The sequence below is a fragment of the Buteo buteo genome, chromosome 8, assembly GCF_964188355.1.
Source record: "Buteo buteo chromosome 8, bButBut1.hap1.1, whole genome shotgun sequence".
NCBI lineage: Eukaryota > Metazoa > Chordata > Aves > Accipitriformes > Accipitridae > Buteo > Buteo buteo.
In genome coordinates, this window is record NC_134178.1 from 8,273,178 (window position 1) to 8,291,687 (window position 18,510).

The 18,510-nt window shown below is 36.7% G+C and overlaps 1 protein-coding gene across 1 annotated transcript in view; it reads right to left on the bottom strand.

The window, feature by feature from the left end:
• RPGR (retinitis pigmentosa GTPase regulator) overlaps nucleotides 1-18,510 on the bottom strand; it is a 44,319-nt gene that overhangs the window by 13,578 nt on the left and 12,231 nt on the right. Inside the window, exons 5-7 of the mRNA XM_075033554.1 lie at nucleotides 17,877-18,035; nucleotides 16,220-16,369; nucleotides 6,709-6,867 (exon numbers count right to left, since the gene is read on the bottom strand). Coding sequence (XP_074889655.1) covers nucleotides 6,709-6,867; nucleotides 16,220-16,369; nucleotides 17,877-18,035 — 468 coding nt within the window. The remainder of the gene's footprint in view (nucleotides 1-6,708; nucleotides 6,868-16,219; nucleotides 16,370-17,876; nucleotides 18,036-18,510) is intronic.

Here is an 18,510-nt window from a genome sequence, read left to right on the forward strand (position 1 = left end):
GCTTTTTTAATTTAATGCAATAGTAAAGCTCCCTCTGCTGGAAATCTTAGTGCAAGAAAGCAACACCACCTCAGGATCTTTAAAAAGTAAAACAAGAAGAAATTTTCTGTAATATCTAGACTTTCTGCATAAGAATCAAGAAACTACACCTGAAAGACAGGAGCTTTCTCTAATTGAACCAAAGTCTCATCTTCATTTTAGTAAATGACTTTCTCAGCATAGCTGATTCCATAAATTCTGTTTAGAAGTACTGCATTTGTCTTAATATTTCTTTGGAAACTGGCAGATCTTGTCATTTTCAAATTATATGGCTTTATGTGATTAACATAATTATTCTGAGTGAAGTTGGAGGTTCTTCACATTATCTTTAATCCTAGCTTGAAACATGCAACGCCTTTTGCATTTGTGTTTAGAGGGAGATGTTCTCAAATGCTAACTTTAAAAGTACAGGAAACTATTTTCTTTCCTCTGTTTCTACTGACAATGAGGAGAACTGGCCCATCCAAAGCCAGGTTAGAGTGCCTTTATAAAAAGAATGATTTCTTCTACTGCTGCTATAGACCAAGGGCACCTAAATTTTGCTCCTCCTAAATTTGCTTATTAGTCAATTATCAAGGCACAAGACGACAAAAACTTTGTACCTTTCTTAAATGATTCACTGGTCTGGTGCAGAAGTGAGGCCAAACCTCAGTAATGATCTCACTTAGCAGAAATGAGGTATTTCCTCCAATCTATCTTTATAAATACATGGAAAGAGAAGTCTATGGCAAAGCAACCTCATAGACTTAGTGATAAAATGAGAGAGGTGAATTTCATCATTCTGAATTTGAATTTTTAAATTAATTTGCCTACACCATTAATCCAAAAGGGGATATAACCCCGTTGTCACCTTCTTCTTACTGTCCTCTGTCCCAGTAAGGATATGATAGGATGAGACAAATAAAACGTTCTGCCAGCAAAAGGGCAGATCTCGTTCCCCCGTTCTCTGTCTTCAGTCCCCACCTGCACTGTCTCTGCTGTCCACCTGGCTATGTGGTGAGCCAGCTCAGCTGAGTAAGCCAGGTTTTGGGGGGTTTTGCTGATACAGCTTTCTGTGGAACGGTCAAGACAGCACCAGAGTGGTACAAGGGGAAAGACATACGGCCACAGCAGCACGAGGGAAGCAGCAGTGCCTCCAGTGCATCCGTGAATCACAAGGAAGGCTCAGCCATGGTAACAGCAGCCAGAAGAAACAGAACTCAAGCCCTGTCCTGGCCTCGAGGAAGGAACTGCTGCCTCCACAGCAGCAGCCCATGAGAAGGGCCCTTGAAGGATGAAGAGAAATGGTTTCAGAGCTTGCACAGAACCCAATGGCTTCACTGTTCCAAGTGACCTCCAGCACTCAAGTGCTGGGACTGCTCCTCCTTTACTTCCTAGATTTTCTTTTTTGGAAGAACAGAGATATTTCCCTGTAACTGTGGATCTTCCACCTTTGCAGGCATCTTCTGGAGTACATAACAATTCTTTAATCTCCATGACCATTGTCACTATAAATAAAATAGTCCTAGGCAAACATCTATATAGTTTTCAGATTTTTTTTTTTAACACGTGCTATTTGCTGAAAGAACTGAGTGAGCTCCAAGAGTGTTTTTAAGATTGATAAAGATTGATACATTCCTTGCTATGTATTTAAGGCTATAGACAAAGTTAAAAATCCATGGAAGAAAAACAGAAACAGACAGGTATGCTTATATCTTTCCACATAGATTCATTTTTCTTGAACATTATTATTATTATTACTACTACTTCTACGACTACTACTACTACTACGACAACTATGCCAATGGGCTATTCACTCTTACAGTAGCTTTATTTTTAAACAGCTTATGCTGAAAAACGTTACTGTAAAAATCAGCTGTCAACACAACACTCAGTTTTACCAGAGCTAGTAATTGGATTTGGGGATTTCAGTATAAATAGTATACAGACTTAAGAATGGTTTGAAAAATCTAGATAATCCTATATGGTTTGAACAGTCAGTTCTGTCATGAAAAGGTAGAGCTTTTTCATCCTTTTCACCCTCTTTCAAAAGGGTATCTTGACTTTCTTTTCTTTTTAAAAGACCTTGAGACAGAAGATGAAAAATCCAACATTTTACATACTAACACACTAACGTGCTGTATTGTTATGTCAAATGATCTATTCTCGAAGGACTGCTTCACTTTTTCCTTTGAAGAGATATCTTTGCCTTCCCTCCTTTCAGAGAATAAAGGAGGTAATATATCCTTTTATAGACAGGATTATTCCCAGAGGAACTGTCATCATCTGAAAAAAACTGTAAGATATTAAGGCCACTCCCAGTCATCTGTTTCTTCTTCTCCAATTTCTAGACTCACAAGTTATTATTATTCTACCTTTTAAAAAGCTTTATTGAAAAAGTACACAAATTGAGATTTCTGCTCTCTCATACTTCTTTTGAAAGTGATGATACAAACAGATTTCATTTTCAGTAGGAAACATTTGCAAGCATTGTGAGTAGTGGATGCATTTTTTTTAGTCTCTGAGAGAAGTCATCTAGGATGACAATATCATCTTCTTGAACTGGCTTATAGACTGTCATGAAATGAATAGGTTTGTGCTACTACAGTGAGAGAAAACTTTTGCATGATAGAATTTTTAACTGTGATTCTGTTTATTCTCTAAAAAACTGCAAATGTTAAAGGCAGAAGTAACAATAAGACTTGTAAAGACGGTTTCCAATACCATCTTCAATATTTCTAAACCCTTTTATCTTTAAAGTTTTTTCCCAAATCATTGCTCTCAACAGTTTAATTTTTTGTTCTCTAGGAAAAAAAAAAAAGAATTTCCCATTTTGGAGTTTCAGAGAAAAAAAAAGGAATTATTTTAATATATACTTTCTACCATTTACTCTGATATTTGCTGGAGATATTCCAAACAGTAGCTTGATTTAATAACCCAGATAACAGTGGTTCTTACCATATAAAATTACCAATAGAATAGATAAGACAGTCATAAAAAAGAAATCAAATGAAGTGCTTTGGAATAGACTAATTATATATGAGAGTCAGGAAGAAACTTGCCTCGTATTCAGTAAGATAACTGGATTACGCTTTCTTCTAATTTGATAAACCCTAAGTAGAACTGATGGCAAGAAATGAGCCAAGATGTACAACAGTTTCTCCATATGACATTTCCTCCTATCCTATTCCTGTCTTAAATGAGATAGATGAAACAGGGGAATATACAATAGTCAAACACTCACTTCTTATTGTTTAAGACTGAATTGACACACACCCTGAAAAACTGGAAAGACCGTGAAAAGATGAAAACCACATCAATATATATTGTTACTAAAGCCAAGCAGCACCCATCTTCATGGAAGACAATACATGAAATTCAAAGTATCTTCAAAATTGTACTACTTTCTTAATTTAGGAAAGTGAGCTTAAAAGAGGTATAGATGTTTCTGCTCCTCTTTAAAGATATATCCCTCATTAGAATTCTCAATTTGTGGTCACGCCACTTCATCTTGAGATGCAATACACCCTTCAGTAGTGATTTCAAGTAAAGTTTCTGGTGCAAAGCCTATAATGCATTTATGCTGCACGCACTTTTCAAATGATTACCATGTCCAATTCTAGTTTTTTTCCCAATTTTTCCCCCAAATTTTGTTTTGAGTCAGAAAAATTTCTGTATGTCAACACTCTTGATGAAGTATCTTTCACTTGAGACAGTATGTCCATTATCCTCTACTCTTTTGTTCAAAGTGTTTTAGGCAGAAATTCACAGCTGTAGCCTATTTAATAATAGCTGAATCCCATTAAAAAACATCTACCTGACCTTTCGCTCTTATCACAGCAACTATTAATCTTTATGAAAATGTATTTTGTTGGAGGATATACTTTTGCTCTTCTCTTGACTCAGCTGGATCTTCTAGCACACAACACTTTGATCATCAACTGCCAGCTAAGCAATCACCGAGTTCCTTATTTGCCTTCTACTACAAAATCTGTTTCCATAGGCAAGTAAATCTTACATATTAAGACACTGACTTACTATGGTGTTTTCTTCACTATGTTTGTTTTTTTGGCATTTGGTCATGCAAGAAGTGTGACCAGCAGGTCAAGGGAGGTGATTCTCCCCCTCTACTCTGCTCTCATGAGACCCCACCTGAAGTACTGCATTCAGCTCTGGGGACGCCAACATAAGAAGGACATGGACTTGTTGGAGCGAGTCCAGAGGAGGGCCATGAAGATGATCAGAGGGCTGGAGAACCTCTCCTATGAGGACAGGCTGAGAGAGTTGGGGTTGTTCAGCCTGGAGAAGAGAAGGCTCCGGGAAGACCTTATAGCTGCCTTCCAGTACTTAAAGGGGGCCTACAGGAGAGATGGGAAGGGACTTTTTGGAAGGGCATGCAGTGATAGGACAAGGGGGAAATGGCTTTAAACTGAAAGAGGGTAGATTTAGATTAGATGTAAAGAAGAAGTTCTTTACTGGGAGGGTGGTGAGGCACTGGAACAGGTTGCCCAGAGAGGCTGTGGATGCCCCATCCCTGAAGTGTTCAAGGCCAGGTTGGATGAGGCTTTGAGCAACCTGGTCTAAGTGGAAGGTGTCCCTGCCCATGGCAGGGAGGTTGGAACTAGGTGATCTTTAAGGTCCCTTCCAACCCAAACCATTCTATGATTCTATGATTTATATTTTGCCTCTTTCTTCTAGCTCTTGTATAGATTTCACTATAATGATGATATCATCCAGGTCTACATCTTCCTACTAAATCTCTGTAACAGTCATTTGTTATAATGAAATTTATCACATGAAATACCATTAGAACAAAATATCTATAGGTTGGTTTCAGATTTATGGTTAAAAATAATCAATAATGATAATCAAATTCTTTCTGCAGAACTTCACTTTATAACCTACGAAATAATGCTATGATTTATACATTTGCTGGCCCCAAATTTATGGTAATTTTTTTCCTAATAATGATAATCTGATTTAATGTAAAGAAATTTATTTTATGACATAGAATACTGCCAGGGTAAGACTGTATGTTGGTGGTAGAAGAGAGACAAAGGCATTGAAATGTAGACAAATGTTTGCATTATTTCCTGGATTGGCTACTGTTATTTCCTCTTCATAGTTTTCCCAAAGGAGTTTTAACCTACCCAGAATCTTACAGCTTGACTCATCATTACACATAACGCTTCCCAGCATATCACTTCCACCTTTACACTCTCCGGTGGCCTGCAGTACAATACCACATCATATTACTTACAATCTCCCACAGCTAGATTTTCAGTTTGTATTTTAGAAATTTTGGTTGCATAACTTTGAAGGCACGCCACCAGATTGACACGAGACTAATATTTAGCATTTTCAAAATACAGATTTAAGGACTGATATCTATACATCCTACTTGTTTTTATAGCTTTTGCATTTTGGAAGGAGATTAATTACAGGTATATTATACAGCTGTGGAATTCATTACAAGCCAAAGCTGATATTTTTTAAATCATCTGTGGGAAAAGTCAAACTTTCGTTTCCTGCTTCTATACTACTATAGTTCAGGATAGAACTTGTGGAAACAAATACCTAGCAATGCTTTGCATATATCGCTTTGAAAAGCTAATTTACCATTGGCACACAACTATTTAATAGCACAGTAATATACACCATCTTCCAAGTACTATACATACAACCCTGTGAACTAATATGTAACAGTTGTATTTGCTGATAGTGATAACTTGTACGGTATATTGAATGTCTATAACTACTAGTTTTATATGTATGCTAAAGATTCTGCTCAATGTCACAGGCAAATTCTGTACCACAACAAGAGGTATTTAATCCATTTAGGCATCCAGTAGATTGTGCATCTCCACCACTATTAACAGACAGCTCCTTGAGAAGTGACTTCCTAAATACATTCCTAAATATTCAAGGTCATTTAAATTTACTACAGAATGGAAGCTTTCCTCTACAATTTCCCCTCTCACACCAATACCACTTTCAGGCTCCGTAGAGGAAAGAAACATCAATCATCCATGTTGCACGAGGAGGTGCCAGCTTGTTGCAATTCCAGTAAGAAAGGCACTCAAACTCTCTAAAGTATCTCTTAAAATGCTATTTATTGGAGCTAAGACTATAAAGAAAAAGAAGATAATATCAATGATCTTATACCCCTCTAGACGCTGGGAATCCTGAGCTGTGTGGAATTGAACAGGCCTCCAGCCAGGCACAGCATGCTACACAGATCCCATCTGTGGAAGGTTACGCCATTTTGGTCGTTTGAGCTCTTAGAGGATTTTCTTACAAGCCAACAACTCTATTCATCATTTATACTGTCAAATAAAGAGGACATTCACATGGGAACTTGCTGCTGAAGTTTTAGATAAAGGCAAGGACACGCAAGTGGTGTAACCAGTGGTACCAAGTAGGAGCTGCCTGTAAGCTCCTCTGTTACAATTAGCTGGCTAAGTTTATCGTGTAGCCAAGGGATATGCGCAGCACAGTCCTGAACGTCAAACTATATGTGCAGCACAGCACAGGCCTGCACTTAGGCTGTTACATGGATTTCTACCTCCTTGATGTACGATGGTCTTCCAGTTAAGATCTTACATTTCAGTGGGATGTAAATTCTTTAAAGTAAATTGAGTTTACTGATGAAGTTACAGGGCTGTAAAAAAAGCCAGTTAAATTGCATACCTGTCAACACCACTGTGTGTTCTCCACCACAGGCAACCTTATTAACCTTTTCCATAATTCCCAGTACAGGCTGTGGGACTCTATTGTTCTTCAGCTGTTCAGGCAATAATCCCAGTTTCCCATTCTCAGGTTCTCCAAAAGTATAGAGCTCACCATCTCCTGTGAAAATACAGAACAGAGCAGGATTTCCAGCATGCACTGAGAAGCAAGGATGGGTTGTCAAGGCCACTGCAGACACAAATCAGTAAGATAGAAAAGTGTATGAACATCATGGGATAATTGAACATATTTGTATAATGTCCAAACAGCTGTGCAAAGCAGTCTGCTTTGATGGGACAAGAAGGGGCTAAATTTTAGCCCCCTCCAAGATGAGAACCGCAATATTTAGCCTGCAAGGAATCTAACCAAGGGAAAAACAAAACCATGTATACCCTGCTTCTGAGAGGCTGTAATCCCCTCTGTAATCAGTATTTATATCAACAGAAGTCGCTTGTAAGAATCTCAATTACAACAGAAAATCATTTTGCATGGAATTTTGATGGAAAATCCACACTTCCTTCTTGTAAAATATAGAGAAAAAAGAAAAAAAGCAGAGTAAATGACATGAAACTGTGTGTGGTCTGGAGAGCAAGGAAAGGGCTATATATCCAACAGGAATACAGCAGTGGTTCCACAGCAGTAACTCCACCAGAATTAAGTTCAAAAATATACTGAGAAGTCCTTAAAGATCTCTTCCTGTAACTTCTTTCTGATCTGCTACATAATCATACAAGACAACCCTTCTCATTCACCCAGACTTTTTAAGAATCCAGTTCAAAAACTGTTTAATCCCAAATTTGGATAGTTCATTTTACTTTCAAGTTTCCTTCTTCTATCTTTTCCAGTCACTCCCTTTGCTTTTTAACTGCTACGTGAGTCTAAATTACCATTCAAGACAGCATTCTAGATATCCTTCTACCATAGTTAAAAACGGAACATGTAAAATGTACTTTCCATTGCTGTATTTACAATTTATCTGCATCTTTTACATTTATCTACATTTTACATTTATCTAAATCTTTTTTTTTACAATTTATCTCCATCTACATTTCTCATTTTCTGTGCTAAGGGGCCCCCAATTATTCTAATAGATTAGAGTGAGGTTTAGGTAGAAAACATTTCCTCATTGCCAGGAAAGCTTCAAGTTAATTGCTTAGTGTTCTCCACTCCTGAAAAAGATTATCTGTGAAGTAGTGTCCTCATAACAAATTGTGGCCCACAATCTGAATTTGAAATTACTTACCAAAAACATCACCATACACTATTATGTAAGAAAAAGTTTGGGTTTTAATCTCAGTTGGATATAACAAAGCACAAGGATAAGCAAAACTCTCACACGCAGCTAGTCCAAGACAAAGAGATGTTTAAACTTGTGTAGGAGCTGCCTGCTAAAGGAGATTTGAAGAGAGAGCTACAGTTACATAAACAACATAACAAACCCCAGACGTATACTCCATTATTAAAGCCTAGTCATCAGAAGCACCCATCTACAATATTTTTGGAAACATGCAGATTTGTGCTTCAGTACCAAATGTACTTTTACTTTCAGAGGGATACATTTAGTGTTCACAAATTTACTTTTACAGCATTTAGAGGCATTACTATTGCATGATGCACAAGTATCTGAGAGATTCTTATTCAAAAGCTATAAATTCCTTGCCAACAGGAAAGTTGGGTTGACCTTAGAAATGCTGGTCTTTGCCCACAGAAAATGAAAACAGATGAGCTCAAAGAAAGTTTCAAAGCTGAAGTCTTATTTAGGTGTTCAGAACTGACCATTAGAGAATTCCATCCCTCTCTGCATTGAACACAGGCAGAGCATAAGGAAACAAGCTTATTACTAGTTTTCTGTTAGCCTTTGTGAATATTCCTCCATTTGCACAGCTGCTACATTTGCTGCTTTTTCCTTGCACTTAGTCAGCCACAACTTGAAATTTGGGAATTTAAGGACAATGGCAATGACCAAAAAAAAAAAAGCCTACAAAGAAATAGTAAATATGGATGAGCTAAAAGTAAACCTATGAATAAATATGTAAAGTAGAAAAAAAATGAAGCTACATATGCATTCTAAAAATCAAATTAGATTAGTCAAATTATTAAAACCACGTTAATAAAAATTGAAGGATACAATTCAAAATGAACTGAAGTTTATTAAAACTTGGGCATATCAAGCCAAGACAGGAAAGGAATTTTACATTTTTGAATTTTTAATTCTTACGATGAGAAGGTCAAACTGGTGTCAGTAAGAAATGTGTCATTTTTATTGAATTTTCCTGAGCTTTACTCTGGCAATACATTCATTTAAAACTTCCTTTTGCATGAATAAAGAATTTCAAGTTGCAAAAACGCATCTTCATTTTGTGTAACTATGGAACAACTAGTTAGTAATACATTTTCATTTAAGTCATCTGGTAAATCCAATAGATAAACTAGATTCAAAATGTTTTTCCTGGAAAACTCTTTTGATAGCGATATATTTTTTTTTTCCTTTATGGCACTTCGCTCTTCACTCATTTGTGCTACAAAATGACTACAGCAATGGTTGCATAGAACAGAGCAGCACAGACTGCTTTTGCCAGGACCCTCCATCAAAAGGGTTTCATTCTGAAAACCCTTAAACTACTATGTCTTTTAATAAAGCAGTGCTTTTCCTCCCATCCTCTCAGAGGAAGTAATTCTGGAGCAGTCATGCTGATCCGTGATGTATGTTACCTTTGGTATTGACAATCCACAATAAGAAAAAAAAAAAAAAAGGTCTAAATTGTAACCTATTTTCTTCAAAGGAAGCCTGAGGATAGGTTTTAAATGAATTTTAACTATAGGGAGAATCTGAAGTATGTCTCTTATTTTATGGCAAAGTTCATTCAGGACAAAAAAAAGAGGTTATGCATTTTTTAAGATACTTCAGCTTCAAATTAATTTAAATGCAGACATTTATCAATTAACTTGAAAATGTATGACATACTCGAAGAGCAAAAACTGTAAAAAGGACTTTTTTCATAAAGCTGAATTCCTGCTTTAAATGGAAAATAAGTCCTAAGCCTCAACATAAAGTCGCAAACCAGCACTTCCGCCAAAGGTTTAGAACCTAACTGTGATGGCACAATGCTTATTCGTAAAGCATACAAGACCTAAGAAATTTAGACTCTACCTTAGTCAAAGAAACCCCAGACTATTTTATATGATTTCTATATTTTGCAAGATCACTTCTGACTCTCACAAAGGCACAGATTCTTCAAGTACCATGCTTCTGGGCCACTAAGGCTAGCAATTGGACTTACTATCTTTACTGAATGCTCTAACTGCACAGAAGGACAATCAGGGAATGACAATAATACAATCTTACTTGGTGTCAAGCTTCCTGCAGGGTTTCACAGGGCTCAGGCTATTAAGAGTAGCCGCCCACAATCTATTCACAGAGCTCTTCAGCAAGACAAGGAAAGAGGACAGCAGCTGTATTTCCCAACTATCATCAGAGGTGTAACTCCATCCTCCTAGCTGTCCTTATTTTTTTCTATCATTCTGACATTTTCTTTCCTGCACAAACTACCTCAATAATATTATAACACTCCACTTACCTGCATGTATCTGTGCAGAAATACCTTTGTTGCATTCTTCTACACTTCTTTTCTAAGAAGTGTTTTGCAGTCATTTCAATCTGTCTGTATTTTTTAAGAAACAGCAAATTATCTCAGCTGCAGAAAAGTATATTTAATTTCATTTCTAAACTAGGGACTGTGTTTAGGCTTCTCTGTTCAGTTTACTTTTCTGTTCTAATTCTGATCTTTATTCTTATACCTATGTGCAGAAACAGTCTGAACAGGCTGACACCTTCAAGTTATTTGCAGCAGCATCAATTTCTCTTCTAAAACAGTATCCCAATTAACAACAAAAAAATCTACTGTGATGTGAGGTTTTCTGTAACCAAACAAAAAGAGATTTTATTAGGGAATCTAAGTGCAAAGAAAGAAAAACAACAACAACAAAAAAGAACCCTGTATTTTTTGGAAGGTAAGTATTGTTTTAATTCTCCTGGATCTGCCATATATTTCTAGAAACAAGCTGATAAACCCGCAAAAGCACTTGGGAGTTAACTACTTATGCAGTTCTCTTCAAAGAGACCAGCACTTCTTTTTAAACACTAGTGCACTGCAAATATTAATCCAATCACAATCTAATTAATAGGATTAGAGATTCAAATGGCCAAGCTTCCATTGAGTTCCCAAACTAATCAAGTTTATTACATTTTTTCAACTTAATAATCAAGCTAACAAAGATAAACCCATTTATTAAAGCAATTTTTGAATACATTACACATCCCTTTAAGGCAAATAGTCTAAAAACTATGAAGAATAGCTATGAAGTGTAAAAAGAATCCAGTCAAACCCAGATACATTTTGAGTACAGCATGTATGCAGTACATCTGCATTTTAAGGACATTTATGTACTGTGTGCACTACATCTGCATTTTAAGGACATTCTGTTCACAATTTCATTTTCTCCTCTCATATGAGTCACATACTCATGTGTTGAACTTTCGCTAGTGTGGCACATTTTCTGTATCACTAAACTTTAGGTCACAGAAGCATGTCAAGAAAATGGGCAAACAATTGGAAAACTATCCTTGCCCCTCAAAGGCAAATGCGCATACTGCAAATGAGAGAAGACATGAGACCTGGCTGGTGGCAAATGAGAGCAGCAGACAAAAGAATTGGATCACTCTATGATCCCTGGAATAAATGAAGGAAGAAAAAAAAATTAGTATTTATTCAAGACCAAATCGGGTGAAACCACCTCAAATGCTGAAATTCTGAGCATGGTAGTGCTTGTGGAATGGATGATCTTTAAAACTAGTCCTTAAAAATAATGACAAAATACATTAAAAAAAGGAATTAAAGGAACCCACAAAGCTCTCTACAGAAAGACATCTTCTCAGTGAGATTCTATCTTGACCTTGCTTTCAGTAACAGTTCAGGCAGGGGAAACACCGGAAAAGGTCTAATATATTCAATTCCTTTCTGGCTCCACGAATCTAATTCTGCTGTAGACACCAGAGTAGTGGTTAGATACATTGGCTTTTTCTGCTCTCCATCTCCTCCAGCGGACAAATGAGCCATATATGCTTGCCAAGCTTAATGCTTTCTGAAAAATTGTCCCCTCTTGAGTGAGTGTGGTCAAAGATTAGTCAAGTAAAGATCTGTATATGGACCCAAAATCATTGCTACAATCTTTCAGCTCGCTCTTTCTCTGTTGCTTTGTTTGAGATGTACCTCTAATACAGGGACCTAATGTCCCAAGTCTGCAAAAAGAAAGGAAAGGAAACAGATATTGGGAAAAAGTCCTCAAGAGGGCTGGAAAGTATAAACTTAAAACTGCTTTTCAGTAGAAGTCTTTGAATAATGCAAAGTGAGAGGAAAAGGGAGCAAATAATCATCTTTCAAACATAGAGTAACCAAACCAGCTTCCTAATTTGCATATGGAAATGAGCTAGCCATTGCCTGTCCTTGTGCGTAGTCTAAATTTTTTTAATTGTTTTTTATTAAAAATAATTTGGGATATATTCTGTTCTTCTATTCTACAACTGCTTTTGGCATCAGGGGGCCCACATGTACATGGTAGAATACAGGTGACTGACATGTTTAGTAGTTGAATTATCGTCTCCAAAGAAGGCATTCTAAAAACCAAACTAAGAAAGGTGACAAATCATCTTTTTGGAACTATTAGACAAGAGAAACTTCAGGGGTGGGGGGAGGGTTGTAGAACTGAAGTACAAATTCAGATGACTGCATGCTGTATGATTTCCATAACACATGCTTTTATCTACTAAAGGTTTGCATCAGTATTCCACTCTACTTTTCATGCACATTGCACTTGGCTTTACAGTAGTTAAACACCTTAAAGACAAAAGCCTACTAAAAAATCTTTTTAAAACCAGCTGTTTCAAACAAATAACTTTAGCTTAAAAAAAAAAAAAAAAAGTTGGAATCCATACTTCACCACTTTTTTTCTCAATAGTCTCTTATTAATGATCATCCTGCCCTGGAGAGGGCACTCTGTGACCACACTATGTATTCTAGTTTCCTCATTAACCACCTTTTAGTTTTAACCCAGATATGCCTGTGATCCTAACAGTTTGCTTAGCCAGTATACAGCTTATGTCAAACGTAAATATACTAAGAAACGGAACCATGTGGTGCCATGCTCATCCGTTCAGCCCAACAACATGTACCAAGTCCTACATCTTGCAACTATGTTTTATTATTAAAGATAGTATATTATTTGATGCTTTTTTATGCACAAGTCATGTTTAAAAAGTCAAAATGTAGCAATTCCATAGTATTCTAATAATTTATAAGTTATAGGTGTTGAAAGCTTTCTATTAACAGTGTTTCTCCCATTTCTTCCATAGTAACAGCAACCACAATCTAAAAAAGTTCCTCTGGTATATTTTATAGATGCTGATGGAATTAAGAGAGATTATACACTTACCTGAACAGCTGAAGTTTCATTTCTGGAAATACAGAAACACTTTCTTCTCCATCCAAATGTATATATTAAAAATAACACTAATCACTCTAAATTCTAGTATACAAGATAAAACCATACAATAAAAATACATGAAAAACTCCCTGTGCTAGGCAAACTTTTAAACATACTTCAAGACATAATTCAAGGACTAACTGGCAATTCAGGGGAAAAGAACCCCATGCCTATAATATGAATATTCCAAATACTCCATAATTATCTAGTTTGCTATGTTGTACCACCCCTCAGAGGCAGAATACTGAGGATGTGAACCACTGTTCTGAGCCAGCCTAGCAAGTCCTACAGACAAGTGTTTTCCTTAAGTGAAAAAAGAATCCTAATAATGATATTGAAATCTTTATGGTCGTAATTCTTTACAAACTTAGGAAACAAAAGATAAGAAATTGATGTAAATCACTTGGGTAAGCAACTCTTGACAAGACAATGAAATAGAAGGAACAAACTGACCTAAAACTAGGAATCAGAAACTTTAATGGGCTGGTTGCCCAAGAAGCTTGGCTATACCACATGAATCAGCTAAAAATGTGCCCTTCAGGTGAACTTAACTAATTATAATATCAAAACCAAACCTCTAGAAGTTAGAATACCCACCTCCACCTGAAGACCCTCACCTACCAAGCTTGTGCAGGAAAATTAAGAGACACTGCACCTTTAAATGAAGATGAGGCCACTATACTCCAATCAGCTTTAAGATATGGAAGTAATTATGCTAATTTGCAATGTATAAATGAATGACTGTTTTAGCGCTGGGTGTGCCAGCTTTGCGGGGATACCCCTTAGCACCCCTTTCTGTGCAGAACCGGCAATAAACAGCTAATACCTTGGACTCTGTGTGTTACTGGCTTGCATACCAGGTGAATGATCCCACAAATTCTGGGACAACAATAATACTAAAAGAATCACCTTTTTTTAAGCAAAATCTTTCAACAGCATAGTGCCTTGACTTCCTAACTAGGCTATAAGAAAAATAAGGTAACTACATTTGTACTTAAAACAGGCTCAACTTGCAGAACTTCCAAATTCATAATTTAACGGCTAACTTCACAGCGAAAATAATGTGTGACTATGGTATACTTAGATTAAATAAATAAGCTTTGTTTTTAAACACTGTCTGGATATACACTGAAACTAGCGCAACAGAAGATCAATTCAGTAAAAGTACCTGTATGTCCAACTCTAAATTTCTATGGTAGTTAAATTATCAGTCAAATAAAACTGTCAGCAAGGACCCAAAGGAAAAGAATTAAAAAATATTCATCCTGTCATTACAAAAGAGGCCGTCTGTATGTCAGTAGTTTCAGCGAGACAGATTGAAGTCCAATTTGTGGAGGATTTGCAGATAATAAGGCTGAAAATTAAGATTTTCCATCTCACACCGAGGCCTGTTTAAACAGTAACAGGTTCAACAACTCCCCATTTTCACAGGTGATAACCAGTTCATCTTCCTATTAATATTTTAAGAGGCTCCATTCTTCTTACTCAGCTGCCACCCTAATCCTTTTTTCTCATCCCTCTCCATTAAAAGATTCTACTTCCTTAGAGCACTTGGCAGACACTGTTCTCTCCTTGCTCTTAGATGCCTGTCCTCAACCCCTCCTCTAATGAAACCTTTTGTCATATCCCACTGCAGTCTCGTCAGAGCTTTGGCTCTTGGCTCTAAGACAGTAATACACACCTTCTTACTATATCCTTAAGCAAGGATCTTTTTTTTTTTTTTCTTTTTTTTTTTCATTTATTTCAAGTCCAGGAAGCTGTAGATTTCCTGACAGGTGCTGAGCTCCTGATCAGTCACAGGCACTTCATTCATTTACTGTAATAAAGTGTCTATAATAAAAGTTGCACACTACCAGAATAACACCTAATTAATATTTGTCCACCCTAGGAAGCTCTCATTCTGTTAACAGCATGTTCTCAGAGAACTATATAGATATCGTATGTGGAAAAGTAACATTTATCGAGTAACCTGAGAAAAGTATCTGATGGAATAGTTCCTGGGTACCCATTAAAAGCTTTACAATCAAAACTATTGATCTTTTGAAATCTTTGAGTACTCTGAGGGGACTAAACTGTAAAGCTTAATAACGTAGATCTATATGGTTGAAAGGAATTCATGGCTGCTCATATATAATACCATCAATACTGAGTGATAAATTCACCCGTATTGGCATTATTAAAAAATGAGTGGCATTATCACTTTGGAAACTAACAGAGAGCCAGGAAGAGAGAGATGGAAAGCAACAGAGAGGTGGGTTGGTTTGGAGATCAGACACTGGCTCACTGTAGCATACACTTTTCTTCATATTGTATACTTACTGCCTGTTTAACTGACTTCAAAACTTAAAATTTAAGATGTAACATCAAACTTTGACAACAATCTTGCACTGCTAGTAAATGAGATTAATTTTTCCTCAAAACACAGTAAGTCTATTCACTGTTTACATTTCTAGAGAAGATGAAGATGATTATTTGATCATCACAAAAAAATGAATAATCTCAAGAAAAGTTGGATTATTGAAACCATAGTATTAATCCACAACATTTGTCATAATCTTCATGAAAATAAAGTGTGATAAGACAGTCAATCTTTCTAATATACTTTTGCACAACAATGTGCAAATGCAGAAAATTAACTGCAGTTTTTTCTCATAGTATTGTTAACTCAACAATAATAAACAATTATATAGTAGATTACATACAATTGCCCTCCCAAAATCAGTCAGGACCACATTTTAGAGAACCTGTCTCTGCCAAAATCTCCCAATGAGATACAAAACTGCACAGATGACTTTCTGCCACATGGCAGTTTTCAACATCTACGGCATATCTAGTTTCAAAAGTAATGAATGCCTCATTAGCTACCTTTACAAAGACAACAATATGAGAACCACTGACTTGTCTCCACTCACTGAGATTCCCATTCTCTTACCTGTTATCAAGGCAGAGTGATAATATCCACAGGATACAGAGGAAACAGGTTTTCCAACATCCACTTGACAAGGGACACTGACACAGGCTTCATCAGCCAAGCCAATCTGACCTTCCGAATTGTCACCCCACACAAAAAGCTGCCCATCCTCTAAAATGAAGACACAGATAGTTAACAGATTTGACACCAAAACTAACAAAAAGTTAATCTACCCATTTAAGAGCATTTCATAAACTCTGTGTGTGATACTACTAAATGTCATGATCTCAGGGACATAAAATGGTACTTAGCACAATGCAACAAAACAGTCTGAAGTAAGAGGGTATCCCTTAAGCTTTTCAAAAGTGACACAGAACACTTAGTCATCAACTGATGTTAGACCATAAACAGCAACAGGAAAAGTACTATGTAAAAACATTCCTTCAAAATGAGGGAGATTGAGCATATAAAACAATTCAGTCACCAGAGGTCAGTATGAAAATACTGCAGTGAATTTAAGGCATCTTCTCATTTCTAATAGCAAGTCACCACTTTCTCATTCTTCCAAACTTATTGTCTTTTCTGACTCTGGTACACATCCCACTTACTCTTCCCTTATCTTTCAATTCTCTTCTCAGGTGATTATACTGCCCAGCTTCATTTTGTTTTCCTTAAACTATCACAACAGCTGTTCCAAGTTTAAGACCAGCCTCTGTTGACACAAAGACCAATGGTAGCAGTAAAAACCAAAAAAAGGTAGTAAACAACATGAAAAAATCTCTAGATTTTTCTAGAAGAGATGAGGTCTCCTCTCTGCATATTCCTTATTGGTGGGAAATAAGTTGTGAATAAAAAACCTTACCATCTACAGTGCTACTGAGATGCTGTTGAGAACTAAAATAATTCAAAGCTGACTTACGAATCTCAGGAGTATGTTAGCAATTGTCACAAAAAAATACAAACCAAACGTGCAGGCTAGCATCTCTCATACAATCTTACGTTCTCTGACACATTCTGAAATGACAATGTCAATTACTTACCCTAAACATGTACAGAAACAGCTGCTTTATAGCAAAACTTGAGACATTACATTATAGGGTAATAAAGGACCACCCATCCAATGGCTGAAAATATGATAACTGTATGGACTTCAACACGTTGCTAATTGTGTAATTTTGCCATTGGAGAAACAGGTCACAGGTTAGGCCTCTCTCAGAATTAGTAATGACACAGAGGTATAGCCTGTACCAGTAGACCAAAATAGTTGCAGTAAGAAGTGGAATTAAAGAAACTTAGTTTTCATAAGATTCATGTTTTGTAGCTGGCTTCCCTGGAAATGAACTGAAGATTTTTTCCATTTTGAGGGTATTCATACTGTCTCTCCTTTGTAAGGATTCCTACTACACTAGTGCAGGTTGAGCTCCCATTGCAGCCCATCGCTCATGGAAAAGGTCTACTTTCACAAAAATTGTAGGAAGTTAATGAGACTGCCCGCCCTTACCAGATTGTGTTGAAATAGGCAATTGGCTATCAAAAAAATGACTATAGTTACTCGGGAAAGACGACAGGGAGGCATAGAAAATACACCCACATATGCAGACAGAATGCTGGAATACATGTTTCCCTGGAACATCAGGCTGGACACACATAAATAGATTTTATTAGCGGTTGCTCTTACCAGTTACTGCTGCTGAGGTGTATGATCCAGCTGCTAGCTGTTTGATCTTGTGCTGGTTGGTAAAAAAACTAATTAAATGAAATGTGGTCCTTTCCTCTGTGTCACCTAATCCCAACTGGCCTTCACTGTTACCTCCAGCAGCATACACATTTCCTTTTTCTGCATACAGAAAAGCACATGTAATACACAGAATGAAGACATTCTCATCAATGGTAAAAAGTCAGAGAAACTGGAGCAAGTAATTTAATTTTCGATGGAAAAAGATTACATGAAAGTTGGGGTCTGCTGCCCTGAAATACCCTCGAGTTGACATTAGCAGTTTCTGTTGTAGCTAGCAAGGAGGCTTTCCTGCATATGCTTAGATCAGAACTTTCTAAAGACCTTACATGTAACTTACACTGACTGCATCTCCCACCATTCTGGAGACTGATCTAGTAAGTAAATATAATTTGAAGTTCTGCAAGAGTTCTGAGAAAATGACTACTAATAGCCCTGGCAGCCAAAAGCAGCTTCTTCCCCAAATAATGTGTATTTCAAGATAAAGCGGGAGGAAAATGGTGAATGATGTCACAGGCAACAAAACTGCAGTCGTATTAGTATGTAAATTAAAGAGATGCATAACTTGATAGTTTTG